The sequence below is a fragment of the Pyrus communis genome, chromosome 5 (genome assembly GCF_041283825.1).
Source record: "Pyrus communis isolate YQ-2024b chromosome 5, ASM4128382v1, whole genome shotgun sequence".
Classification (NCBI taxonomy): Eukaryota; Viridiplantae; Streptophyta; class Magnoliopsida; order Rosales; family Rosaceae; genus Pyrus; species Pyrus communis.
Window position 1 is genome coordinate 17,211,333 of NC_142569.1, and position 26,430 is coordinate 17,237,762.

General features: G+C 34.5%; 3 protein-coding genes, 1 long non-coding RNA gene and 1 pseudogene across 11 annotated transcripts; 2 read left to right on the forward strand and 3 right to left on the reverse strand.

The window, feature by feature from the left end:
- Positions 1 to 925: 925 nt before the first annotated feature.
- LOC137722442 (auxin-responsive protein SAUR21 pseudogene) lies at positions 926 to 1,558 on the reverse strand (annotated as a pseudogene).
- An 8,344-nt stretch (positions 1,559 to 9,902) lies between these two features.
- Positions 9,903 to 10,737, reverse strand: LOC137726996 (auxin-induced protein 15A). The gene has a single exon (XM_068465949.2). It carries the CDS (start codon positions 10,385 to 10,387, stop codon positions 10,079 to 10,081), a length of 309 nt encoding a protein of 102 aa, XP_068322050.1. The 5' UTR covers positions 10,388 to 10,737; the 3' UTR covers positions 9,903 to 10,078.
- Positions 10,738 to 15,398: 4,661 nt separating this feature from the next.
- On the forward strand, positions 15,399 to 16,923 carry LOC148696891 (uncharacterized). The gene is made up of 4 exons (XM_088693396.1): positions 15,399 to 15,417; positions 16,332 to 16,366; positions 16,523 to 16,651; positions 16,780 to 16,923. Exons 1-4 carry the CDS (start codon positions 15,399 to 15,401, stop codon positions 16,921 to 16,923), a joined length of 327 nt encoding a protein of 108 aa, XP_088549522.1.
- A 439-nt stretch (positions 16,924 to 17,362) lies between these two features.
- Positions 17,363 to 19,078, reverse strand: LOC137725548 (uncharacterized). The gene is made up of 2 exons (XR_011067532.2): positions 18,570 to 19,078; positions 17,363 to 17,679 (listed from the first exon to the last, which is right to left on the reverse strand). It is a non-coding gene; the product is annotated as an uncharacterized LOC137725548 (long non-coding RNA).
- Positions 19,079 to 20,316: 1,238 nt separating this feature from the next.
- Positions 20,317 to 26,430, forward strand: LOC148696892 (uncharacterized). 8 transcript variants are annotated; one of them, XM_088694634.1, is made up of 11 exons: positions 20,317 to 20,354; positions 20,505 to 20,608; positions 20,693 to 20,951; positions 21,577 to 21,632; positions 22,248 to 22,295; positions 23,799 to 23,844; positions 24,970 to 24,998; positions 25,381 to 25,404; positions 25,531 to 25,640; positions 25,754 to 25,889; positions 26,096 to 26,430. In XM_088694634.1, exons 3-10 carry the CDS (start codon positions 20,780 to 20,782, stop codon positions 25,842 to 25,844), a joined length of 576 nt encoding a protein of 191 aa, XP_088550760.1. In that variant the 5' UTR covers positions 20,317 to 20,354; positions 20,505 to 20,608; positions 20,693 to 20,779; the 3' UTR covers positions 25,845 to 25,889; positions 26,096 to 26,430. The 8 variants fall into 8 exon arrangements, 7 of the variants coding, with proteins under 7 accessions (XP_088550760.1, XP_088550762.1, XP_088550759.1 ...); XR_015962855.1 differs by lacking the exon at positions 25,381 to 25,404 and having other exon boundaries at positions 25,545 to 25,640; XM_088694636.1 differs by lacking the exon at positions 25,381 to 25,404.

A 26,430-nucleotide genomic window follows, 5' to 3' on the forward strand; every position in this document is an offset into this window, starting at 1 on the left:
ATCCTTTTAGTATAAATAACATAGTTTATTAAAAAAAAAAAAAAAAAAAAAAAAAAAGAGGGAGAGTTACCTCTATTAAGGGTCCCTAAAAATAAACAAATACATTTGCCCTTAATCTCTTGTGCTGCCCCCACATGTTCCATTGCTGAAGTATCAAATTGAAGAAAATGTGAGGCTGCTGAGAGCACGTTCCTAACTAAATTCAAGAGCAGCCTGCATGGACCGAACAAAAGAAAACAAAACCATGTGATGTTATTGTGCTAAAGAAACATAGGCAATACATAATTAAGCTGTTGGTGCAACATTTCAACAATATGGATGTTCTAGTTATAGACCATCGATCTCCTGGAAAAAAAAATAATATATATATATATATAGGGAAATATTATTGACATTTTAAAAATTTCATTCTATAATCCTCACAATTGTATATTTTTCTTTCTAAATATAGAAAGTTTGGAGTGTAGAATGAGAAATTTGGAGTGCCAATAACAATTATTTATTTATTTATATATATATATATATATATGTATATAAGAAATTTGGAGTGCCAATAACAATTATTTATTTATTTATATATATATATATATATATATATATGTATATATGTATGTATAATTAGTAAGGTAACACGGCATCAACAAATTAAGCAAATACAGTGTAAGGTAATGCAGCATTAACTAGCCGTTTGAGTCCATTCTACAATATAATTTTATGATCCATACTGTTTATTTTTAAGTTATCAATAAAATATCATTAGTGCAAAAATTCACTCAAATCCAAGCGGTTTAGCCAATATTTGATTTATTATTATAAATATTTCCTTGCAAAAATTTATCAATATTGTGTTCATTTATTCAATAATCGGGAATAGTGAAATATTGACAGACATGATTACTTAGCTCTATATTAACTTACTAACTGATCAACGTTATATTAGCATACTAACTTATTAACGCCGTATTAAATATACTTCAAATTGTACAAAGTTAAATTAAATACATGTAAGTATTGTAGTCAAATCCTAAAATTAATTAACAAGGACCTCAGTCACCAAATCATAATTAAATTCGAACTTTCCCTCCTAGCTACTAAATACATGTACAAAAATCTTATATGAGGTCTCCACCATTCCGAAGTCTACCAAAAATCTCCATCATCTTTGTAATCTGGCAATTCCCAGCTCGTAAATGAGACTAATGAAAGTCTCATCTTTGCATGGAATTGTTAGACCCCCCATTGGATGGTTGAAGCCAAACTCTTCTTCTGCGCTCTTAAGCAGGACCTTAAACGAAGGATGGTTCAAGTAAGCCACTGGAACCACATACCTCTTCTTTCCAAATTCTCCAACATAAACTGCAACATGGCCTTTCGGGACTACATGAGATGATGACCTAGACTGCAGTTTGAGAATGTGCTTCATCATACCCATGATATATGAAACCCTAAAACGAATTGAAAATTTACAGTTGAACTTGGAATGATGGGGTTTTCTAGCTAAATTTGCTTAATACAAAAGCTATATTTTTCCTTAGCTGCTTGTTATAAAAGCTATAGAAGTAGTGTGAAACTCAAATGTTTGTGCCTCTATTTGTAGAGTCGTCAAATTTTTGAGTAAGTTGGAGTATGAGGTCAGGGATCAAAGACTGTCACATGGGTTTGCTCATCTTGGCCTATCTGACCGACTTTAAATATGCAGAAAAGCCCCACTTGTTCGTCTGAATATCCTTACATTATGTAAAGGTCCAAATAATAAAGAAAAACTCATGGCTGCTGCCACAGCCACTGCCACAGTCCACAAATCGGCCCATATGTCAAACAACTTAAATGCGTATCAAAACCAGGGATGCCCTACGCCGGAAACCATGGAATTGGAAAGCAACTCGGCATTCAGCAACATCCATGTGAATGTTATTTTGAAAAAGAAAAATAATATAAACTGCAGCTTATATTTGATGAAATGTGCTCACTTTTACTAGTTGTGTTTCGATTTCGGGGTTTTGTTCACAATTGAAACCGTCGTGGTCGAGATCTTATTAACAATTGGTATGATCATCATATGAATCCGTTTTGATACTATTTTAAGATTTTAGAATTGTGCTAACGACTTGTTACTAATCGCACTAATATTATCATAGCTCAAATAACCTGCATAATTCGACATGTGTTAAATCTTATCGCAAAAGACCTTGATATTGTTAGATACTATATAAAGAAGAATTGAATTATCCAAATAAGTTGAACGTCTGACTATAACCAACCCCGACAGCGGTCTAAAATTTGGTCTCATCTGTCCTCATTATCCAATGCTCACTACTCCGTGCTTATCCATATACATTATACATATGAGAACGACTTATTAATAATCGAATCAATACTATGGTTTTTTTTTTTTCTGCCATCTAAATGCAGACATAATTGTTAGACTACAGAAGTATAATATTATATAATAGTGTACTATATCTGTAAGTCTGCTTCTCTAGATTACGTTAAGTGTTGGCTAGCGGCTTGGTTTTATGACTCGGCGCTAGTGTGTTTTTTGAGTGGTCTGTAGCCTATATTTGGTATCCCATCGCTTTCTTTTGTGGGTCCATTTTTTATTCTAGTCATTTGGAGGTTGCCAATGTTTGAGTGACTCAAGGTTAATACCGATGGATCTTGCACCAATGCATGTGCAGGCTTTAGGGGGATTTTTCGCTCATCAGAGGGTGGAGCACTTGGTGCTTTTGCATCACACACAAAATTTGTTGCTGCAGAAATTCTTGCTTTGATTGCGATCATGTTTATGACTTGAGTCAGAGATTGGAAACATTTATGGATTGAAACAGACTTCATGGCTATGCTCCTAATACCGTCCCTTGGTTTCCGATGGTGGATTAGAAAAGTTTTCTCTTGCGACTTCGTCAAATGCGATTTATGTGTGCACATATTTATAGAGAAAAAAAAATCAGGTTGCATATGCTTTAGCTTCATTTGGGCAGATAGTTATACTTATTATTGGTGGTTTACGATTCCAAATTAATTTGTAGCCTCTGCACATGCTCGTGACATTTCGCTTTGTCCTTATTATTGTTTTCGTTGATCGTTTTGTCATTACGAGTCTTGGCATAGTCCTTCTACTTGGAATTTTTTTCATTTACTTTCATTAATATCAGTAAATTTGGTGGAGGAGGGATAAGCAGGGGGTTTCTAAATGTAATGGTCCTCTCCTCTTCGTGGTGGGGTATGTGTCTCTCATAAGACCATTGTCGAAGAGCTAATCTCACCTAATCTTTCTTTATCGAATATATATATGTATATATATGTTTAACATGTTACCTCTCGTGTTATCTCATGACCAAAGGTGTCAACAACCCGTACATGGAGGCAGTGGAAAAATTAACCCTATGCCCATTGTGCGAGTAAAAATAAAACAAAATAAAACAAAACAACAATAAAGTTCTCTATACAAATAATCCGAGAAACCTTACAAGTGTATAAAAATAAAGCAAAACCATAAATCTCTCCTCTAACACAATCTCAGCTCGTATACTCTTCATTAATCTTGTACCAAACCTACAAAGTCTAAAATGTACAAGGTGAGCGAAACCACGGCTCAGTAGGGACTTAAGTATTATCAAGGGTAATTGTCACGGCTAAATCAAATGTGAGGCAACATGTAAATCAATTATATCATGTTAACAAACATAAATTATATTTCATGAATGCATCTTAACTTCAATACCATGCATTTACCATTAATTTATATAATAAAACAAACGGACATGCACGTCACATACCATGCATTTACCACTGCAGCGGTGGTCCGCAAGCTTTATCATGTAAACTTAACGCCTGTAACTTTGTCATTCCAAATTTCCCTTTTGTTATTTTGTCATCTAGTTCTTCTCTCGATCACCAGAGTCCCGACTACTTGATACAACTTGTCCAAAATATTTTATACGTTGTATGTAGTTTACATGAAAAGTATTAGTTTGAATATTTGTGGTTCTGTTTATGTGTGTGTGTGTGTGTGTGTGTGTGTGTGTAGAGATAAGAAAAGAAAAGAGAGGAAGAAATACATGATGTTAGGAGATTGTTCGTGAAGCTTGGCACTTGGATTGGAATACAAAGTTAGGCACTAGCTTTAGAATTGAGGTAGAGGTTTCTTGGAGAACTTATCATTACTAGAGTATTTGTCTTGTTTAAGCTTTGGGAAATATGTGTTCTACTTGGTATGTTTATAACTGATGTAATTGTTTATATTGGAACTTTAAAATTGAGATATAGAAATGAAACTATCTTTTGTGTGGTTGAGTTCGACAATTGGAAGGACTAGCATGGATGACAAAAGTGAAATTAGGAAAAAAGCTAGATTGATGAATCTAGTATATCATGGGACATGTTTTGTAGCTCCGCTTAGCATATGGCCTTATCTACATATCTATATGTCAACCAACAGAAATTAAAATGTCGATGTGCAAGAGTCAATAATATGCATATAATGCATTTGATCAGATCATCAGAGTGAGCAAGTGCGTGACTGTGAGTGTGAAATTAGTAAACAAACTCATAAGGATAATGGTAGGGAAATCAAATGTTTTAAACCAAATCTGCAAATCAAATAATGTTGTTATTGATAATTGGATTATTACTTAAGCATTGATTAACATGTTTATTTTCTATTGATAACATATCATTTAGTTTACCAATTTAATTTAAAATTTTGATCTCCCTAGTATTACCCAACTCATAAATGCTAATAGAAGATGATGAGTGTCAGTTACATGTGGAGTCCATGTGTGATGAATTTCAAAAATTAATCATTACCCTGATACAGCTAGCTAGCTAGGGATGGAAGAGGATCCTCTCCGAATCCACTTTATGGGAATCCTATGAATCTTCACATCATAGCTGTTTATCGTACATTAGATGGTCAGTTTTCGTCAAGTACTATTTGTGTTTAATTTTAAATAAAAAAGTTAAATAATTTCTGACCGCACGATGCATGATAGATGGCTAAGATGTGAGGATCCCTAGATCCCCACAAGATGAATCTGGATGGGATCCAAATCCGCTAGGGACAACGTCTCGCATAGTCACATGTTACTGAAAAGTGAAAATAGCTAGTTTAATTTGCCCACCGTTTTTCGGCATATACACTGGTGGCCACTGTAAGTGCATGTTGAGACTATGTGGTTTGAAATTTGATACAAGCCGCGAAGGAGATGAACAATAGTTAATAACATCGTCTAGGTGGGTACATTGAGACTGTAGAAACCGTATATTCTACAAGATTAATATTGACATTCATTGGCTCTAAAACCATCCTTGAAAAGCCTTAACTATGTTAACTGCCTAGCTAATAGAGCCTAACGAGAAATTTTGTTTTATTCTGAACACCTTATAAAACACCATGAGTTATAATATAAGTGAATCACAAGATTAATATGTCTCACTTTATGGTTAAGTTGAGAACACCTCTTATTTGAATTATAGTTGAACCTTTATAAACTAATAGCCTTGGAACCAAAGAAATCTTTTAATTTATCAAAGTATTCCTTATTTTTTAAATATTGTACATTGTATTTAGTTTCTTGTTGACGAACTAACAATTCTATCTATTTTTTTAACCAAGTAAAATTCATGAATCTACTTTTTTTTTTTTTTTTTTTTCTTCTTTCTCAGAAATAGATTATACAATGTTAAATGCACTACATTATTCTATTTTGTGAACATTATCGTAATGGAATGGGTGTCAAGGACCTCTTGAACTACCCTGGAGAAAACACAACTTCAAATTTGTTGACTGACGAACATATAATTGAGAGCACCATGAGAAGATCAAGAAGATGAAGTCGAAGATGATAGTTCTAATATGAAGCCCGTTTCGCAAAAACAAACTCTCAAAGCGGTGGCGATATTGAATAATTTTTGTTGCAGTATGAGAAAACCATACAAGAACTTATCATGTTGAAACAATGATTGAGTCATATTTTAGTAAGGTTTCACACTTGAATTATAATGTAACGACCCGTCCTTAAAAATTATGATTTTTATGATTTTTAAATGTGAATTCACGAAAATGCCCTTCGAGGCAAAGTGTTGACTCTTGTTGACTGCCATGTCATGTCATGTAAGACTCGTTTTCTTGGTGTATTCTCGTAGTACTCGTCGCTACGAACGCGTGGATGCAAATAAAATGTAATTTGGAGTTATAACGAAGATTCTACGAATCTTTAAACGTTGAGGATATTTTGGTAAATTGATAATTAATTGAATATGTGGTATTTTGTCGGACCGTTGGATGAGTGCCACGTGGGGCCACCCCCACTATTTTGGAACACTCTCTCTCTTTCTTTTTCTTCTTTCTTCTATAGCTCTTCTCTCTACTTTCTTAACTCTCTCTCTCGGCTCTTCCTTTCTCCCGTGAAACAAACCACCATCATCACCAAATCTTTCGGCTTGTTGAACATCAAAACCACCATTATCTGCATGTCTTCACCGCCATAAACCTAGTTTTGAGTTTTGTTTCATTGAAAATGAACCCAAAACACAAGTTCGAAGAACAAGGTTTTGGGCCTAGACTTCTAGGCGTGATTCAGATAATTTCCAGCCAATTTTGAACTCTAATCAGGTAAGCTTCAGGTGAATGCATATTGATGATAGTAATTGCAGTGTGTATGGTTATATTTAGATGTATTTAGTGCTCATTATCCTACATCTCGGTGTTAGTGCTTCGCCCGAGGCCAGGGCCTAGCCTTCATGTGATTGTTCACCTCCCCCACCACACGCTTACCTTAGATCCAAGGAAGGTGCCAGCCTATCTACAGACCACATCAGGTGGTTCCGACTCGTAGGTGACTTGTGATTTATCGCACAGGCTTCACGTGATTGTAACACTTGAGCGTACTTATTTACACTCAACTTGTCATACAAACCACAATATGTGGATCAGACTGGTGTGCAGGCATATTTGAAGAGTTATAGGTTCAGCTATACAGGTCATATTAGGTGACTCCGGCTGACATATCATTTATATTGATTTATTTCACCTGACTTACTTATTTCATTGCTGAGATACTTGACATGGCACATACTTTGGTTTTCATTGCTCTCAAGCCTAATTTCTTTATACGTATGTAGTATTATTTTCTAGGAAATTATACGGGTTTTACGGTGAGGGGTTATTATCTTTGGAAAGAGAGATGGTTTCAAAAAGCTTTGTTTTTGGCCACTCACGTTTTTTGTTTTTTGCCCCTTCAGGTTTTAGCTGCTGAAAATTCGTATCGACGAGGATTCTTGGTGAATCTCAGTATAGGTGGCTACCTTTGAGGGTATGATCTTTACCCACACTACTGTACTTCACTTATGCTCTCACGTCGCGTGTGAAATGAGTTCATTCCCGCTCACAACGTACTCTTGTCTTTATGCACTTTTAGGTTTAAATTTATTCATATTTTCCACATTACTACACTTTATGGCTTCGTCACCTTCCAGGTGTCGGCCAACATAGCTCGATTCGACGTCCTAGCGGACATTTTGGATCGGGGTGTGTCACATAAGCATTGTATATTAAGAAATTATTAATTTATATATTATGTGGAACATGTATGAATTTTTTATAATGTATTATCTTACAAATTATCAAATTATTAGTTTAGCACATTATCCTCAAATTAGAATCGATCAAAAATATTCTTTAGCTAAAGTTATTAATTATTGAGTATTAAATTATCAAAGTTCAATTACAGTTTGTGCTAAGAGAGACTTTGGATGCGGTCCCTAACTATGAAATTTTTTTGACTAAAACCTTGTTGGTTTTCAATTTTTGATCCAAGTCCCTGAAATTAATGTGATAATTTATTTCTATGTACGTTACTATATTTTTTTAAATTAAAAATTGAAATTTATAGTTGTTTATATTAATGAGATTTTAAATAAAAAACCATAATTTGTGGGATTAAAAATATTAAAATATAAATATATTATTGTGTGTGTGTGTGTAAACATGGGTACATTCATCAAAATTAATCAAAAAATTATTGTACCAAAACATGGGTACATTCTTCAAAATCACCAAAAAAAAAAAAAATATTAGGCTTAATAATATTAGTAATTTTCTTCGATTAAACTTAACATGGATACATTCTCAAATCAACCAAAAAAAAAAAAAAAAAAAAGGTACCCATATAAGTTTAAAAATGGATTAGAAAAAAATTGAATAGATTTTATATAAAAAAAAAATTGTACATTTTACCTATAACAAATTGGTATATTTAAGAATGAGTACATTTTAAGATTACAAATTTGAAAAAAAATTACATGAATGGTACATATAATTAGCATGGGTATATTTAGCAAAATTAAAAATGGGTACAAATAAATAAAAAAATATGGGTACAAATACAAATAAAACTTTATAAAATATGGGCACAAAAAGAAATTAATATATGGGTACAAATTAAAACTAAAAAGAAAATTGGAACAAATTAAAAAAGGGTTGCAAATTAAAAATCGGTACAAACTAAAAATAAAAATATACGATAAAAAATTTAGCCATAAATATAAATATACTAATTGTCACATTTTTAACAATAAATGAATATATTTAGAAATAAAAAATATTTTATTATTGAAATAATTAATGATGTCATTAATACCAAGAACCTTGATAAAAAAATGAAAATGAATAAGATTTTAATCAAATGAGTAGTAAAAAGAAGGATGAGAACCTAATTTCTCCTTGTGCTAATGTGTTGCCCTCCAGTGCGCATGCCTCGTGTTTGGAAATATTGGATCTCATATTAGAGGTTCTATATATAGCTAGTATGCTGCAGCCGGTTATTTTTTAGATCAGGATTTAGCATTAGATTTCTAGTCAAAGAGCAAAAAAAAAATTTCAATTTGTCGGAAAATATAATATATCTAGTAGAATTTTGGCTCCGATATAAGTTGATATAGTCCAGGGTGCATTCGTAAGAGAGTCGTTAATCGATAATATGCAGTGCATGTGGATGTGGGCATGCAATTACTGTCGTGATCTAATATGGGAGAAGAAGACGCAGCTACCATTTGCCGCTACAGATGAGGTTGATCTCTGAAGCTCTGAGCGAGGCAGTAATGCATGCAAAGAATAAGGAACAATTTTTAGTACGCTGTTGTCAGACCAGAAAAATAAAATAAATAAAATATAACTATTTTCTCATGTTGAAGCGACCCCTACATACAGGCCTGTTAGGCCAGGAGAGACTGATAGGGTCATATTACACAATCCAATAATTTCATCCAAATTTTGTATAAAATAAATCCTAAAAAATTCAATTTCATCGTAAAATTTAATGAATAATGTGCGGGAAGTAGCTCAATTTTTTATTAGCTCTTACAATTTTTTTTATCTCCCAATGTGGGATCACATAAATAAATCAAGAATGATAATTTTCGCACATCATTCTTAATTTCTCACACAACAATCTTTATTTATAACCGTTAAATTCAATGTATCAAATGAAAATAACTAACATGATTAAATAGGAGTGTAGAAGGCTAACAAGGATATGTTTTTCATTTCCTTATCAAAGTCATTGCAGATAAATCTGAAACTTCACAAACTTTTGCTTTTGTAATACTTGTATAGGAGTTGGTTTGTAATCCTGCCAGCTGAGCAGAACAATGGCAACCATGAATTAGAACAATGTAATACCTCAAACCAACGAGATCAATGAAGCCTTCAGTGAATTGGTCTAGAATTGCATCCACTGTTGGGCAATCAAATTTTATCACAAACATCATATTCTGGTTAGCCTTCTGCATTTTGCTGTTATCCAATTTGTTGTTTCTACATTGTTAGTTCAGAATTAGACCATAAGGAGGTAGACATTAGGAAATAAGGATAAAGAACTTAACTAAAAATTACAAAAATATTAGGGAATAGTATTTCCAAGAACTTGCAATTAAAAAAAATAAATAACAGACTGATAACTCGTTGGTCTCATGTCTATTCCTTTCGCTTGTAGAATGGAAGTTGGAAAGAAGAATGAATTGGTTAAACAATGGACCATCATCAGGATTCAGGCCATATACAGAGTCAATGATTATTTTACGAACAATTTAGACATGAAGTTAGACTGATGAAGTAGTCTTCACTGCATGGAATTGTGAGTCCCCCTGTAGGATGATCATATCCAAACTCTTCCTCAGCCTTGTTTAACAAGTCTTGGAACAAAGGGTGGTTCAAATATGATATCGGAATCACAAATCTCTTCTTTTCATCTTCTCCAACATAAACCGCAAAGTGGCCTTTTGGAACCTCAGTACTAGTACTGTCTGCAGCTGATCCATATCTTGCTGAAAGAGTTCTCTGAAGTTTCTGCTTGGCATGAGCTATCCCCATCAACTTGATTCCCATCTTTAGGAATGTTAAATAAACAAATGTACCACGAAGATCAAATAAAAAAGTTTGAGACCTTGAGTGATTAAGTGAGAACTGCGGATTTGGCTTGAATTGGCTTGTTAGTACCTAAATATATAGGGGAGGACTTCAAACCTTCAAATGGATAAAATTGTAAGGTCCCTATTGAGAATGTTGTGAGAAACATATCAGGTGAAGGAGTTGGTGAAGTTTCACATGGACTGTGCCTTAATTAGCCAAGACATCCTGCCCTACAGAACTTTACGAACCAATAAAGAGTGGTGCAAATTGAGGGATATATAGAGTGAGCCCCCTAATGCACGCCTTGTGGGGGCTTCTTCCGAATTTTATTTCAATAATCTTGCCATGGAGATTGTATTTTTCATTCTTTATTCAACAATCATCCTTGTAAGAAAATCAGACAAGTCTGAAACCAATGAGACATATAGGCTAAAATGTTAAATAGATGAACACGGTATTTCAAAAAAAAGGCTAAAATGATAACCAATTAATTTGAGTGGTTGACCTTCAACTTGAGTAATTTTTTGCAACAATAATCTTTAAAAAAAGACCTCAAAACTAGACAGTTCAGATCATTGAAATGGAATGAAAAGTGACACCATAAAGCAGCCTTTCAAATAAATATAGTTGAGGGATATCCCCTAAGTGAACCTATAGAGTCATCTGAGTAATGTTTCAACTAATAAAGCAGAGACCTTTCTGATGCTAGCCATGTTCTTAACATTAGAGGCCAGTATCCAATTAAAGAGGATATTCTGAGTCTGTGACTCATTGCGCATATACTTAAAGCACTGAACTTGGACGTACTTGGGGCTATTCAGTAGCTTTTTTTATAGTGACAACCAGCAAAGAAGCCTTTTTGTGGTGACAGGCTCCCAAAATTAAGCCAATATATTGGTTGTCTACCGTCTGCATAGACTTTCCCTTTGGATTCGCTAAACCATTACTTGGGACCCTCTTTGACTCATTCACATGGGATTTGGATCCCATCCGGGTACTTTGTGAGGATATAAAGAATCCTCACATCCTATTCGTTTATTATATATTGTACTGCTATAAATTATTTTGATTTTTTTATAATTAAACATAAACATAGTTTAACGAAAACTGTCCGCACGATACACAATGAACAAATAAAATATGAACATCTCTAAAATCATCACAAAGAGGATTCGAAAAGCATCCTCATCCATTCACATGGACAGTCTTGGTGGAGTGAGTAGAGTTGAACTAATCGTATCATCCAAGAAATCTCAACAGGCTTTCCAAATAACAATCTTATCTCATTTCAGATATATGTAAATTTCTCTCTTTTATTTTTTATTTTTTACTTTTTGTAAACAACTGTTTGATTTCATGTGGTTTATATTGTTTATTATGTACTTGTGAAGCATCTAAAGCCCATACACCAAGTTCTGTCAAATTTTATTGTTTTCTATGTCATATTTTTTGGTACCATCCATGATATCACAGCTGCACAAGATTCTATTAGCAAGTCCAAAGGTAACTTTATTAGGTTTCTTGTATATTAAACTGCTTTTAGAAAGGATTAGGAATGGATGAATATTAAAGCAGAGAGCTAAATTAACATAAATTTTGTATGTAACATTTTTTGTTGAGGATCATGACTGTAACTCTAAGTCTGAGACTCTGAGGACTAATCAACGTCAAATATAAGTATTGTGGTTTATCGAACGTTGCGGTTTTGAAACAAAGAAATATTTTTGTAAATTAAAAAAAAAAAAAAAGCTAAATTTATTGAGGAAAATTTCTTAGATTAAAATGAAGCCTTATGTTATAAGCTAAACTGGAACCATGATTCCTAGTTAGAACTTGAAGCTTTTGACACTTCTGTGTATAAAACCAATGTGATTTTTTCCATTCAGCAATAAAAAGCAAGTTTTACAATCCAGGCTATCAAAATAAAATAAGGTATGGGTTTAATTTTACATGTATATAATTTAGTATTTTATCTGGAGTTATTTTATTGGTGTAATGGTGGGGACTCTAGATAATTGTATTCTATTACAAATTATTATTTAGTTGTCACTGCAGCACGTGAAGAAGAACCTTGAATGACACACCCCGATCTAAAAATTAGGACGTGCTGGCCGTCACGTGAAAGTGATGTAGCCAAGTGCGCAATGCAGAAGTCAAAGAGTGAAAATACGAGGAAAAATAAAGTCGACAAGATAATTTACAATAAAAAGATCAGCGAGTATTAGTGACGAACATGGAAGGAGAAAGGCAAAGTAAAAGTTCAAGTATCCTAGGTGCAGTCCATAATAGACAAACACTACACAAGTGAACTAGAAAGTCCTACATGGAGGGTGCTCTGTCAAAAATGCCTCGATGCCTCTTTCGTCACCCACATCCTCGCTACCTAAAACCTGGAGGGGCACAAAACAGAAAACATGAGTGGGCAAAAACAAAACTTTTCAAAATCATTTCATTCTCAAAAGTTATAACCTCTCTCTGTAAAACCCGTATACTTTCTAGAAAATATTATACGTACTCGTATATCAAATCATGCTAAAACGATAAAGCTCAAATATGCCATGCCAGAATACGCCGCGTCAGAATATCCAAACAAATAGTATAAGCATCAAGCAGGTGAGACAAAACAAATCATAATATGCCAGTAATATCAATACGCCAGCCGGGGTCACCTAAAGTGACCTGTACGGCTGAAACTATAGCTCCTCAACCACTATCCTGCACATGAGTTGGAACCACCTATAGTGGTCTGTACGACATGCTGGTGTATATAAATACGCTTAGTGCTACGATCATGTGAAGGTTGTGCGATGTATCGCAAGTCACCTACAAGTCGAAACCACCTAAAGTGGTTTGTACGACAGGCTGAAACCTGCCTTAGATCCAAGGTGAGCGTACGATGTGGGAGGTGAACGATCACGTGAAGGCTAGGCCCTACTCTGGCGGAGCATAATCACCGAGGTGCAGGAATATAAGCTATAACTGAATCTCATCAACACCACATCTATCACTAACAACATACTCACCTGACTTACTTGAGCATCCGCGACATCAAAGCATAACCAACACAATCACAACAATAATATCAACGATATTCGACATGGCATTTCAATTATAAAACCATTAAAACGTAATTTCTGGAAAGATACCAATCAATATATATATATATATATTGAAAACAAAAACCCACTCACTGATACGTAGAAGGATAGTAAGCCCCGAGCCTCGCGTGGTTGCTCTCGTCCTCCGGATAATCCTCACCTATATACGAAACAACTATAAACCGTCAATTTAACGCACATAACGAACCTTAGATAATAGCTTCTCATACATTACCCAAATGGGGTGTTTGAATATACCAACAGGCTCTACTCAACAGGGAAAACCGGGAAAATTTTAAAACCTTGTATCTTCTTCGTTTTTCAACCAAATTTCACAAAATTGGTACCAAAATGAAGCTTACAACAAGAGGAACAAATTCATACCACTTTCAAGCACTAAAACCCACAGAATCTCGCGGGGAAAACACCACCAACTCCGGCCAAGCTTGAAACTCACGATCCCGACGTCCAAAACCTTCAAACGAACCACCCCGAGCCTCTTAAGGACCTCACCAAGCTTCCTACAAGCTTGAAATTCCCAAAAACACAAGAATTAACGTGTGCATGAACAGTGACCAAATCGGGGTATCCCGAGTTCGACGTGAAAACGAAGGTATCCTTACCTGAAATGGGTATGGTTGAACTCCTACGGACCTCACGAGCACGAATATGTAATTTGTTTCCTCGATCTGTGAAGGTTTCAATTGTTTTTGGGTGTGTCCGTACATATGGGGATAGAAATGGGGGAGAGAGAGAGAGCTCGGGACAGGGATACAGGATAGGGAAAATGGTGAGGGGGTGTGGGAGAGTGTGTGTGGTCCAAAACCTGCCAAACAAAATCCAAAAACAACCACACTAGGGGCAAAACCGTCATTTCACCCCTACGGTTCGAAAATCCGGAACGGGCTGTCACACTAAGTGTTTGTTTAATCTACCGTTTTGACGCAATATGTATTCTACGAAACTTTTTTCAACGATCCAACCGTCAAACTTATTTGTACACACTCCAAGATTCCATATTTAAAAAATTGTAAAAAAAAACATTGAGAGATTACATAACAGAACAAAAGTTTTCGACGGTTATAAATGAAAAATCACAATTTAACGGTTATTTTAGCTTCGATTTTGATGATTTTTTACAGCTACACTCCTCGACCTTATAAGAATGTAATGAATAAATTTGATCTTTAATTTAAAATATTTACACTAGTAGATATCACAAAATCTTATTTTATACTTAATAGAAGTGTAATATTAACTCTAGGTGTTTGTTTAATCTACCGTTTTGACGCAATATGCATTCTATGAAACTTTTTTCAACGATTTAACCGTCAAACTTATTTGTATACACTCTGAGATTGCATACTTAAAAAATCGTAAAAAACAAACATTGAGAGATTACATAACGGAACAAAAGTTTTCGACGGTTATAAACGAAAAATCACAATTTAACGGTTATTTAGCTCCGATTTTGATGATTTTTTACAGCTACACTCCTCGACCCTATAAGAATGCATTGAACGAATTCGATCTTCAATTTAAAATATTTAGACTAGTGGATCTTATTTTATACTTAATAGAAGTGTAATATTAACTCTAAGTGTTTGTTTAATCTACTGTTTTGACGCAATATGCATTCTATGAAACTAGTTTCAACGATCCAACCGTCAAATATGTTTGTATATACTCTGAGATAACATGTGTAAAAAATCGCAAATAAATAAATAAATAAATAAACATTCAGAGATTATTCTGGCGGTCGTCCAAAATTTTACTTTGTTCGTGTCGGTTATATCCAACCGAGCCATGAGTGAAAAAAATATATTTAAAATATGTGTTTATTTATTTATTTATAATCACTATAACATTTTAAAATAATAAAATCAGACATGGTAGAGTACACAGGATGTTCATGTGTGTTTATGTGCCAGACAATGTGCTTTGTGACGCATTGAAAAAAATTGTTTGAATTTCTTTGTATCTTGTTGCTTGCCTGTGAGGGAGCATAATCCTTATTACAAAAATGATAAGAGCTTCAGATTGTAGTATGTTGTTATTATTCTCTCAGAAAATTATGGCTCCTGGGAATTGGGTTAATTAGACTTTAGGGTCATGAGTGAAAAAAAATAATATTTAAAATGTGTTTATTTATTTATTTTTAATCAATATAACATTTTAAAATAATAAAATTTTCATTTCTGTCGGTTATAACCGCCAGAATACTAAAATAATAACCGCCAGAAAGTAAAATAATAAAATAGTCAATTTATGTCAGTTATAACCTCCACAATTAAGCCGTAATCCGCCACTAAATATCCGCCAGGACTTTATGACGGATATAACCGACATAATTTTTCTAATATCCACCACTAAATATCCCCCAGGACATTATGTCGAATATAACCGACATGATTTTTCTAATATCCGCCACTAATTAAATGATGTGTCAGATATAATTTATCCGACAAGATTTTTCTAACATCCACCACCATCATTCGTCACCTAAAGTTAATATTGTAGTAGTGAGATCACATTTACAAAAACACATGCTATTTCCATAATAAAAATGTTACACAGGCTGTATTCAATGCACCAAAGTTAATTTTCATATTGCTCTTTGTTGTGGTACACATCGTCTCAAATCTATAAAACTGTCTTCCACTATATAAGTTACGGTTTGCATTTTTTTTCTTTTCACATGCGTGTAAAGCTGTTTGAAACGTGTACTAATCCATTGTTTTGTCCTTTTTTTGTCTTCACTTTGATTTAATACACATAGAACGTCATTTTGAACAATATTGGTTCAACGCTTTTCTTTTTAGATCCAGACATTACGGAATTAAATTCATACAAATCAGTATGTGTCTATTCGTCCTCGATTTCAAAATCATGACATGGTTAAAAAAAAAAAAAAACAAAAAAAAAAAAAACAAAAAAAAAAAACAAAAAACAAAAAAAAAAAAAAAAAACAAAAAAAACTATTTGACTAACGTTCAATGTGAACTATTACTAGTTTTCAGCTAGGCCTCACCCTATTAGAATGCTCCCTCCTTCCAATCAGGCAAATGAGGCAGACATTTTACAAACTGGAAAGAAGGTGACAATTGAGGAATTAGGTTATTTGGATCCTGACTTATATAAGGTATATGCAATAGTTAGATTTTATTGCATCGAACCAAAACTGTTTGAGCTCTTTTTAGCTTCTTTAATCAAACTTATTTATTAAACGATTGTAGTGGGTGCAAATATAAATTTTAAAACATTTTCCAGAATAATACGTTTTTGTGCAAAGTGTCAATCAAGCGGTATAACACAAGGTATGAATGGTGGTACACCGCTTACCCTAGATGTGCAAAACAAATGTACAAGGATCCAACCAATGGTCAACTAATTTACCAAAAACATCGAAATTAAATTCTGACTCCTTGATAATAACTCTAACACGATATGTCAATTCCATCGATTAATTGTTGTCTCATGCCATTTTTGCATTAAGATTTGTTGCTCATTTAATATTTTCATTTTTGAGAAAGTATTAGTAACTCTTAATTAATAATTGCTGACTGTTTAGATAAATACTATCAAACTTTGGACAATGAAAGTAAAAATTTGTATAAAAAAAAAAATTATCGTTTTTAATGATCCAACTACAAAACAAAGTATAGATTCATTCAAATTTGAAACACAGTTTCATGCAGCCATACTTTTATTTTTTGTATGCTTTATATTAACATTAAACTAACATTCAAAAATTTATATGAATCCAGTTTTAAACTCATTAACCAGTTTATGGTTGCTAATTTATGCATTAAATTTTTAAATGAAGGTACAAAATGTTCTTGGTGCTTGAAGATGAGACGAATGAAATCAATGCTCTGATTATTGGCAAATCAGGTGAAAAAGTTGGCATGGCCTGTAAAGATTTGGTCTTCAATCAAGGATTAGCAGATCAAAAATAGTTGCCAAGTGAGTTTCTCAGACTTATAGGCCAGAGAAAAAAATTTCACCTCCGGTTTGGAAGCAGGAGAAATTCGTTAAACTCAAATTATTTCCTCATCTACAACGTTTCTAAAGACCTGAGCATCCAGCCAACAACTCCACAGTCCATTAGCAGAGAAATTGCAATCTCTTTTACAACGATTTCATCTTCCACTGCACCTATTCAGACAACTGGGGAATCACACAAAAGAAAAGGAGAACTAGTTAGAAGAGCACTTTTTACAGCTTCTGAAAAAAGGTTATACTCTTCATAACATTATTTTTAACTGCATCTCAAATTGATCTCAATCTAATCTAAATTTACTTTTCTGATGTTTTTAATATCTTTAACGCAATGAAACAGAAGAGATCTCTGAAGCAGATGTGCAAGATTTCGATCAAGTTCCGATTAAGCTGTTGAAAAAAAAAAATTCTCCCTAATTAGCTCTAAAACAGACCCTGCTGCACAGAAAAAAAAAAAACTAGGGGGCTTTGTTTTCCTACTGCTTCTTCCATACTATAAATCTATTCATGTCCAAAGCTTATTCCATGTGTATTAACATTTGCTTTTCTTTTCTTTTCTTTTTTTCCAATTATCCAAATATTTTATCTACAGTGACTGCTCTAAGGAATAAACTTGTGTTGGTGTACAGAGGATATTATCATCTGTTGTCCAAAACAGAACAGTGTTGACTAATATTTTTTGCCTGTAAATAGTCCTTGTTAACATGAATTCCCCATTTTTTGTATGTATGTTGTATAAATTTAGACAACTCTGTAAAAATATTTGCTATATTTTCTATCCGGTGTTTATTTGAATCTCTGCGCATTTATATGTTAATGTCATAATCTATAATTATATTTTCGCTGCCGCAACAACGTGCGGGTAAAGTTTACTAGTGTAGACTATTTGCTAACTATGAATATGAATTTGGTATTGCACAACCTTCTTAGCAAAGTCATACATTTGATACTTTTTGGTAATTGCAAGATCTTACCACTTCCCTACTTTGTAAATGATTTTAGTGTATAAAGCTTTACTGCTACGGAAAACAATAACATACATAATTTCAAAAACTTACAAGTATTACTATGGTGCTTTTCTAAGTATTGTCAATAAGCCATGGTTGGTAGATTCGGCCATTTAGCGTCCGAACTCCGTATCGGTACGTCCGTACCGATACTTTGACGGTTCGGTTGTGAATTCGGTGTCTATAACCAGATTAGACAAAACTTGAACAAAGAACTGAAAAAAGGCACCTGGGTCACTGTAAAATTTGCCGATGTCGTCCTTATAGTTGTCGGGGAGACTTTCTGAAGAACAGGGGTGACTTGCTCACCCCCCTCGAGAAGAGCATCATACTGGGCAGGTTCCTATTCGTCCTTGTGTTTGTTGGTGAAGGAGAAAAAGGAGAGGTCGGGGAAAGAGAAGAAAGGGGAGTGAGAGGAGGGAGGGGCAGAGAACTGGAACGCGACACTGAGAATCGAGAAGAAATAACAAAGGGGAAGGAAAGGAAACGTCTGCAAATAAATTAATTATTTGTTTAATGAATATTTAATAAAAAATATTCAAGAGACAAATGATGATTACGTGAAGAAATAACCAAGGAAAGTGATAAGTCTTTGGTATCCGAGTCATTTTAATTTTAATTACTTTACTCTAAAGAAGCTGGCAAAATTGCACTGTAGAAATGAACAGTGTTTTGGGCCGAATTTCACTTTATTTACAAGGTTGCCACTGACTCTCTCTGCCGTTGATCATGATACCTGCGTGTTGATGATCGTGGAAAGGCAGGGTGCGATCGTCACTTTACCATTCTCTTCCTCCCCTTTCTCTTCCCCTCAGATCCCATCTGCTCACCTAAAATCCCCAGATCGAACATCCTCCATCTCAAATAAAAAAACTTTCCCCCTTCAAAACCCATAGAATTAGCACTCATGGAATAATCATGGATTTTTGTTGAGGTAATTGGTTTCTGTCAGTTTATTGTTCTTGAATTTTAATTTTTCTGTTTTCCAACTTGGAACAGTCGACCTTCTGGTGATAAAATCGTGATTTGACCATCGTATTCTCTCTCACGGCTCACAACGATGAAATCGCACAGGACTTCGTTGATTTCTGTCAACTCCGACCACGACCAGTGTCATGTAAGCTATCAATTACCCCCTCTCGATCTTCTTTTTCTTCTTCCGCTTCTCCCTGCGCATTCCAGTTTGACTGTATGTGTTCTGGATGCTGATTTCCTTAGTATGATTAGACGATTCGGATGCGCCTAATAAACAAACCTAATTTGCCTCGCGCGTTCAGTCATCTCCTTCCTTCGTCTAAAACCTCACACAGAGACAGAGATCCCCCAAAACCCTAAACGCCCAAAGGTAATTTTGTTTAATTTTTCAATTAGTTTTAATTATCTGACAAATACCTAGCATAAATTCACTCTCTCTCTACTCTAAATGCGTTTAATTTTTTTGTTTTAATTTTTTGCAGTATTAATCACAAAGTTACGGAGCTGAAATTGCAAACGCTATCATGGCTGCCTTAAAAAATGTAAGCTTGAAATTTTTAGGTTCTGTTTGGTTGTTGGAAAACTGAATCAAAGAGGTTTTTTTGTTTGTTTGTTTGTTTTGTTTTGTTAATTATCTCGGAGACGTAGTTGATTGTTGTGTTTCTGAAAATTTGAAAACAGAAGAAGAACGTGTTTGTGAAGTCAGTTTCGACAAAGAAGCAGGCTAATATGGACCATATCACAGGGGATAAAATCCCAAGGAGGTTTGTGTTTTCCAGATGCAAGTTGCCTGGTCCTCTGAAGCAGCTTCAAGCTGATTTGAGGAAACTGGTGCTTCCCTACACTGCCTTTAAGCTTAAGGTATGCAAATATTCGTTCCGCTCTTAATATATTTTGCAATGCTTTATGATATTTGATTTGTTTATATTTTAATTGATTTGAAGAGCTGATGAAAATGAGAAGTAAGAATCTGAAGTAAAGAGCTGAGCTTTTTCCGCAATGTTTTTGCAGGAGAAGAGGCGGAACAATCTTAGAGACTTTTTTAATGTGGCTGGGCCTACGGGGGTTACACATTTCCTCATGTTGTCGAAAACTCCAACTGCGCCATACCTTAGGTTTGTGAGGACACCTCAAGGCTCAACGCTATTTTCATAAGATATGCAGTGGGTTCCATTTCTAATGTCTTTGTGGGTTTTCAGGGGTGCAGATCCTGATTGACAAGGAAGAACAGAAACAGATATAACAACAGTGAGACCGAATGGGAGATCCAATGAAAAAAAATAGCAATGGATAAACCGAGGCCGGTAGATTTCAACTGCCTCACAACCGCCGCCAGAGAGGTCAGATTGTCCAGAGCGCTGCCTTTTCCTCCGCCAACACCGTTGTATCAGATGTTAAGCTGCACCTCCAGGAGGACCACAGCAATGGCTTCAATCCCATCCTCCACTTTTGCTTCTGGTGAGTGTATTTTAAGCGCTTTTGCCAAAAATCTGCTTATTTACTTGGTTTTTGTGGGTTTTATTAAAATTGTATGGTTGTTGTTGTAGCGTAAAAAAGTTTGCATCTTTGCATTGATATTTGGAGCAACAGACGGTATTTGGATTTGGGGTTGCATAGAAATTGAGTAATTGAAATTTATTAGATATCCAATGGAAAATTTCCAGTTATTAGATATCCAGTTTGATATTTGGCGGGTAAATTTCCATTCTCTGGATTAGGGTGCACAACAGTTGATAAGAGGATAAGTCAGAAATGGAGTGATGAAATGTATTAACTTTTATGACTAATTTCCAAAGAAATTGCAATCTGCCAATGTAAAACGGTCAGTTATTTAATATCCGGTTTCATTTATAGTAGAAAAGGCAATGGATAAGAGAGATGATGGTTAAATTTGTATTTGTTATGTTAACTATTTGAAGTCTAGAATCTAAAGTTAATATATTTGTTATGTTAAATGTCGTATGAAATATTTATTGTTGAAATCTTCTTGGTGCTTTGTTTTATAAAAGATTCAGGATGGGGATAATTTAGCTGTCATTGATTGGCATCGTTTTTTAAGTTTTGTCTGTGCTTTTGTTTGTAGGATCGACTTGGGAAAGAACAGAGGAGAGCACAAGCATTATCAATTTATTTGCTATAGTATTGTCCCTCTTCCTCTGGCCTCCTAAAGTGTTTCCATTCCAGTGTCACCATCTTTTGTTTCATTCATTTGTAGAATATATTCTTCTTTTTTCTATACCTTTATTACCTCCTTTTAACTTTGATTATCTGTACTTGATGAGTATTATTAGACCCATTCTCAAAATTTTGCATCCCCTGCTTCTTTCTTATGGTTCTTATACTCAAACATGTGCAAGTTTGTATTTTTCTGATGGATTGGACTATTGGGAACTTAGGTACTTTTACTTTTTATATATTTTTGTTGGGTTTTTTCTTTTTCAGAAAATGAGTATTTGATTAATCACTTGACTTTCGCTTTCAAAAGGACTGTTTGAAGTTTTGTGTCAATTTGGTTGTGATGGTAAGATTACTTTATGTAACATTGTGTTGTGGCATGTGAGTGTCGAACTTTTTTCTTAATTTAATTTCGGAAAGAAATGTGTTTTAACGGTTGTCCTATATGATGAAGTTAGCATCCTTATAAGTTGGGAACCTAAAACAGGAGTGGTGTACTCATAAATTCCTACTTTTCTCTGCCTCCTTCCCTCTACTTGCATCAGTTGTGACTTATTTTCTTTTTTGGTTTTATCTCAGGAGTTTGTCAGGGAGAAAGTTCGTGAACGAAAGAAATCTAATCGAGAGGTATTTTCTTTTTGGCACATATCATGAATTATGTTTGGGTGTTTAAACAATATTTGCCTAAAAGTATACTCTGTTTTTTAGTGGTATTTCAAATAAGGTAACTTCCCCAAACATTGATATTTTGGTTTTGTATTGGTATGTGTGAAACCAGCTTGATTCAGGTTACAAGGTTGAGGGTAGCGGATAGTCGTCATATTACGGATAGTTAATCATGTTCAATAACCTTGGTTACAGGGCCATTCACTTAAAATTTGGTTTCAAGTTGTAGAAAGACGGCTTTTCATTCTTTCTCAAAATAAGCTTTCACAGCTTCAGTTTCACATCATTCGTCACTGGATTTGCTAATACAAGTTTTTATTGAGATAATCTTACTGGTGAATTGTTAAAAGGTAGGAAGAGAGAAGGTGGCTTGCGATTTTATTAACTAAAGTTCAGATTCATTTTCTATGGTATGGGGTGTCCGAGAGAAAGGGTTTCAGGGATTAGGTTTGGGTGGGATTTCAAGGATTAGGTTTGGGGTTTTGTATGTGCGATTTGTAGAGAGATGGGGGTGTCCGAGATAGGATTTAGGAGATTTGTTTTAGGAATTGCAGAGAGAGATAGGGAGTGTCCAAGAGAAGTGTGGGAGGATTTAGGCGGGATTTTAGGGATATGGTTTAGGGTTTGTTTTCTTCGATTTGCAGAGACAGAGAGCTGGGACAAGGGTGAGAGAGAGAGATGGGAGGATTTTATGCAAGGGTTAAAGGGAACGGGTAAGGGAGGTATGGGTATGGGTTTTTAGGGCCGGTTTCTAGGGAGGTGGTCTGCTGTCAGTGCCCTCACAGGGTGGGGTGTGATATGGGGGAGAGAGGAGAAGGGGTTGGTTGCCGAGAGAAGGTGACAGTGGGTGTACGATTAGGGGGACATAGAGAGTTGATTGGGTACAAGATTTGAGGGTAGGGTTGAGGGAATGAGTGTGTTGTCTGCAAAGAGATGGTGGGGTTGAGTTAGTATCTCCCTCTCTATCGCTTCTCTCTTCCTCCATATATGACATCTTTGTTTTGGGGTCAAAATATGTTCGCTTTTACATAGAAATTTGAGTGTTTTATTTATTTATTTGGGTTTTTTAAGCTGATACATATTATGTTTTGTGTTTCTGGGTTTTATCACGTTACTGATGCATAAACCCATCAGTTCCTCTGTAATTCGTTCTGGTTTTCATTATTCTTTTTCGATTTGTTTTGTCAAAATTGAAATGGAATTTGTTGGCTTGATTTTGTATTAGGTTGCCAGAGGGTTCTGTTTTTAGGGTTCTCTCCGTCCCACACACTCTCCCTCTCCCTCTCCGTTTCTCTTCTTCAATCAGTCTGACGTAGTTTTGCAATTTAGGGTTCAGTGCATTTACTGGAATATACATACATATAAATGTCTAAATTTGTTCAATTTTTCTATACACAGGCTGGGTTAATTTGATTCTTGACCAATGATTGGATATTATATTACAACTGTGGGTTCTGTTTTTAGGGTTGGATGAAAAGAAACACCCATCAGAGCTTTCAACAACTCGAAGGTCAGTGATTTCTTCCTTCTCTCTAATTCTGTTTCTGCTATTTCAATTTGTAGAATTTAATTTAGGGTTTTAAGTTGGAAAATTTAATTAAACATTTTCAGTTGGAGAGCTTGGTGTATACAACAATTAGGGTTGTTAATTTTGATTGTTGGTCTACTAAATGTTTTATAACATGTAAACAGGGAGTACATACTTTGTATGCCATGGATAGGGAATGGATACGTAATTAGATCAATTGATGGGTGCCGCTGTTTTGGATATCTACATCCAGCAATACCTGGTATTCTGTGTTTTGTTGTAGTGGATTGGAATTTCTACTAGAATCATTATTATTATTATTATATATTTAGGGGATGCGTAAATTGATTTTGGAGATTTTGTATGTGGTTTGGGTTCTTTGATTTTGTTTAGATAGACGGTGCTTGATTGTGGTTTAAGTTTTTTTAGTATATTCCCTGCACATTGCAAAATTCTGGTACTATTTGGGTGTTTTGGTGTTGAAAGCCTAGGGTTTAGGGTTTAGTGTTTAGCATTTAGGGGAATGCAAAGAAGGGATGTCTGCGTTTCTGAACTCTTATGCAAATCTAATTTGAAATCATGAAACACATTTCATATGTTTCTCAAATCTCAGCAACAGGTTTTAGAATCCTGAAATCTAAGTAAAGGTACATCATTCCTGTTTTCGTATTTTTTTTATTTCCTATCATCATGGCCACGATTAAACGTGAATATGCATGCCAACCTTGCATACTCAGTGATTAATTTCTGGATGAATTTTTCTTTAGACGAGGGTTTGCAGATATGAATACTTGAGGGGCAGATGGTCACCATGTTGGATCCATTGATACTGATACAACGTGGGATTTAGTTGGTTATATTCAAATCAGAAATAAAATTGCTTTGTATATTCCGCATTTGATTGAAAATCTGTAATTTAAATAGAAATTCTTCTTCTTCGATATCACTATGCACAACACATAATTTCAATTAGTTTTTATTTTATTTTTTATTTTTTGGCGGTAAGATTCCGTATAATTAACCTCTACAATTTTATTCACATGTTCATGATCACCACTTAATTAATTAGTGGTTGGGTGTTGACCACTGAATGTTTTTTTTTTTCAGTTCGAAGCTTGAATCTCACCGAGCTTCAGGTATTTTGCTTTAATTTTTTACTTCTCTTTTGTCTTCTTTTCTGTTTGATTTCTTTCCTTCGTTTTATCCTAAATTCTGAGTTTTCATTTTGTTTAAAGTAGTTTTCTCCTGGTCTATTGACATTTTTAATTTTTTATAGTTATTTCCTGTTCTCCACTATCATTTTTTTTTGGTGTGCTAATTAATCAATTTTATTTGTAACATTGTGCATTTCATATGATATTTCTAAAATATTTTGAGATTTTACTACAAGTGTAAATGGTAAATATGAAGTTGCTATTGTTACTTTTTGTATCTTTTGCACATTGTTTTTTTTTTTGTTTATTGTCATATATGTGAAGAAGAAAGATGATAAGAAATGTGTTGTTGGTTGGGAAATAGGAGGAAAAGAAGCAAATCAAAAAGGTTATATGGAGACTTGCTGATAATAATTTTGGAATGTTAGTAGACTCAAGATTGCAAGTTGGCAACCGATGGTGCTAAATGATTTGTTAGATTATTCAATAGTAATTTTTTATTTTTCCTTATCAGTTATTGTTTCAAAGGGTGAAAAAGAGTGGGGGACACAAGAAGAGGGGAGAAAGAGGACAAAAGAATGGTTTGTTCTACTTTCAATGCTTTGGGTTAAAAAAAGAAAAAAGGTTCACTTCACTCACTTTGATTGAACTTTTCATTTCTTAAGTTTCTCTTGCTATATATATAGTGTATATTTCTTATTTATGTGTTTTTGATTATGAGATTGTCTCTTTTGCAGAGCATGTGGTGTGGAAACACACCAGCGAAGCCTCACTTTCGATGTCGAACTCAAGTGTGGCTCTAATCTAGCCCCCGAAATTCCAACCTAGCATGTAGCAATGCATTATGTTTTCCTGTGTGATCTTCATACAAAGGTACGAAGAACTAACTATGTTTAGTTTAATGGCTTTTTGGATGCTTAAAAATAAATTTTAGCCAAGTCCCCGCATGAGGTTGATGTTATAAATTTTTGGACTCCATTCTTAGAAAATTTTGGCATTTTCATCAAATGAGGTTCTTTCTGTTTTAGACTGTGGGTTAGAAGTATTAAGACACTGACGCTTGAGTGTTTGAAAATTAGGTGCAAGACATATGAGCTTCTAATCAAGAAAGACTTGCTTTTAAATCCCACTGTGTGTTCTAAGTGCTGGATGGGTTGTGCTTTTACCAACCCTAATAAAATTATATTTGAATCATGCTGTCTGATAACTCTTTTTCTTTTTTTCCTGTTTGTGGTTTTTAGTCTTTGTCATTTAATTGGTATAGCTTTGCTAGGATCTCTGTTCCGGCAGTGTGTGATTAGTGCTAATGGAATTTCAGCACTGTTTCTGAGCTATTGCTCGAATTGTTGTATCTAAGTATGCATTATACATTCAATTGAGCCAATGAAGCATGTGTGCCAACGAATTTTGAAGA

Bases quoted from the DNA above. Each gene is read 5' to 3' on its own strand.
- LOC137726996 (XM_068465949.2), bottom strand. From the start codon at position 10,387: ATGGGAATCAAGTTGATGGGGATAGCTCATGCCAAGCAGAAACTTCAG.
- LOC148696892 (XM_088694634.1), top strand. From the start codon at position 20,780: ATGGATAAACCGAGGCCGGTAGATTTCAACTGCCTCACAACCGCCGCC. The intron at 20,952-21,576 runs GTGAGTGTATTT...TTTTGTTTGTAG, and splicing joins ATCCTCCACTTTTGCTTCTG to GATCGACTTGGGAAAGAACA. The intron at 24,999-25,380 runs GTATTTTGCTTT...GTTGGGAAATAG, and splicing joins TGAATCTCACCGAGCTTCAG to GAGGAAAAGAAGCAAATCAA.
- LOC148696891 (XM_088693396.1), top strand. The intron at 16,367-16,522 runs GTATGTGTCTAT...AACTATTACTAG, and splicing joins AATTAAATTCATACAAATCA to TTTTCAGCTAGGCCTCACCC. The intron at 16,652-16,779 runs GTATATGCAATA...AACATTTTCCAG, and splicing joins TGGATCCTGACTTATATAAG to AATAATACGTTTTTGTGCAA.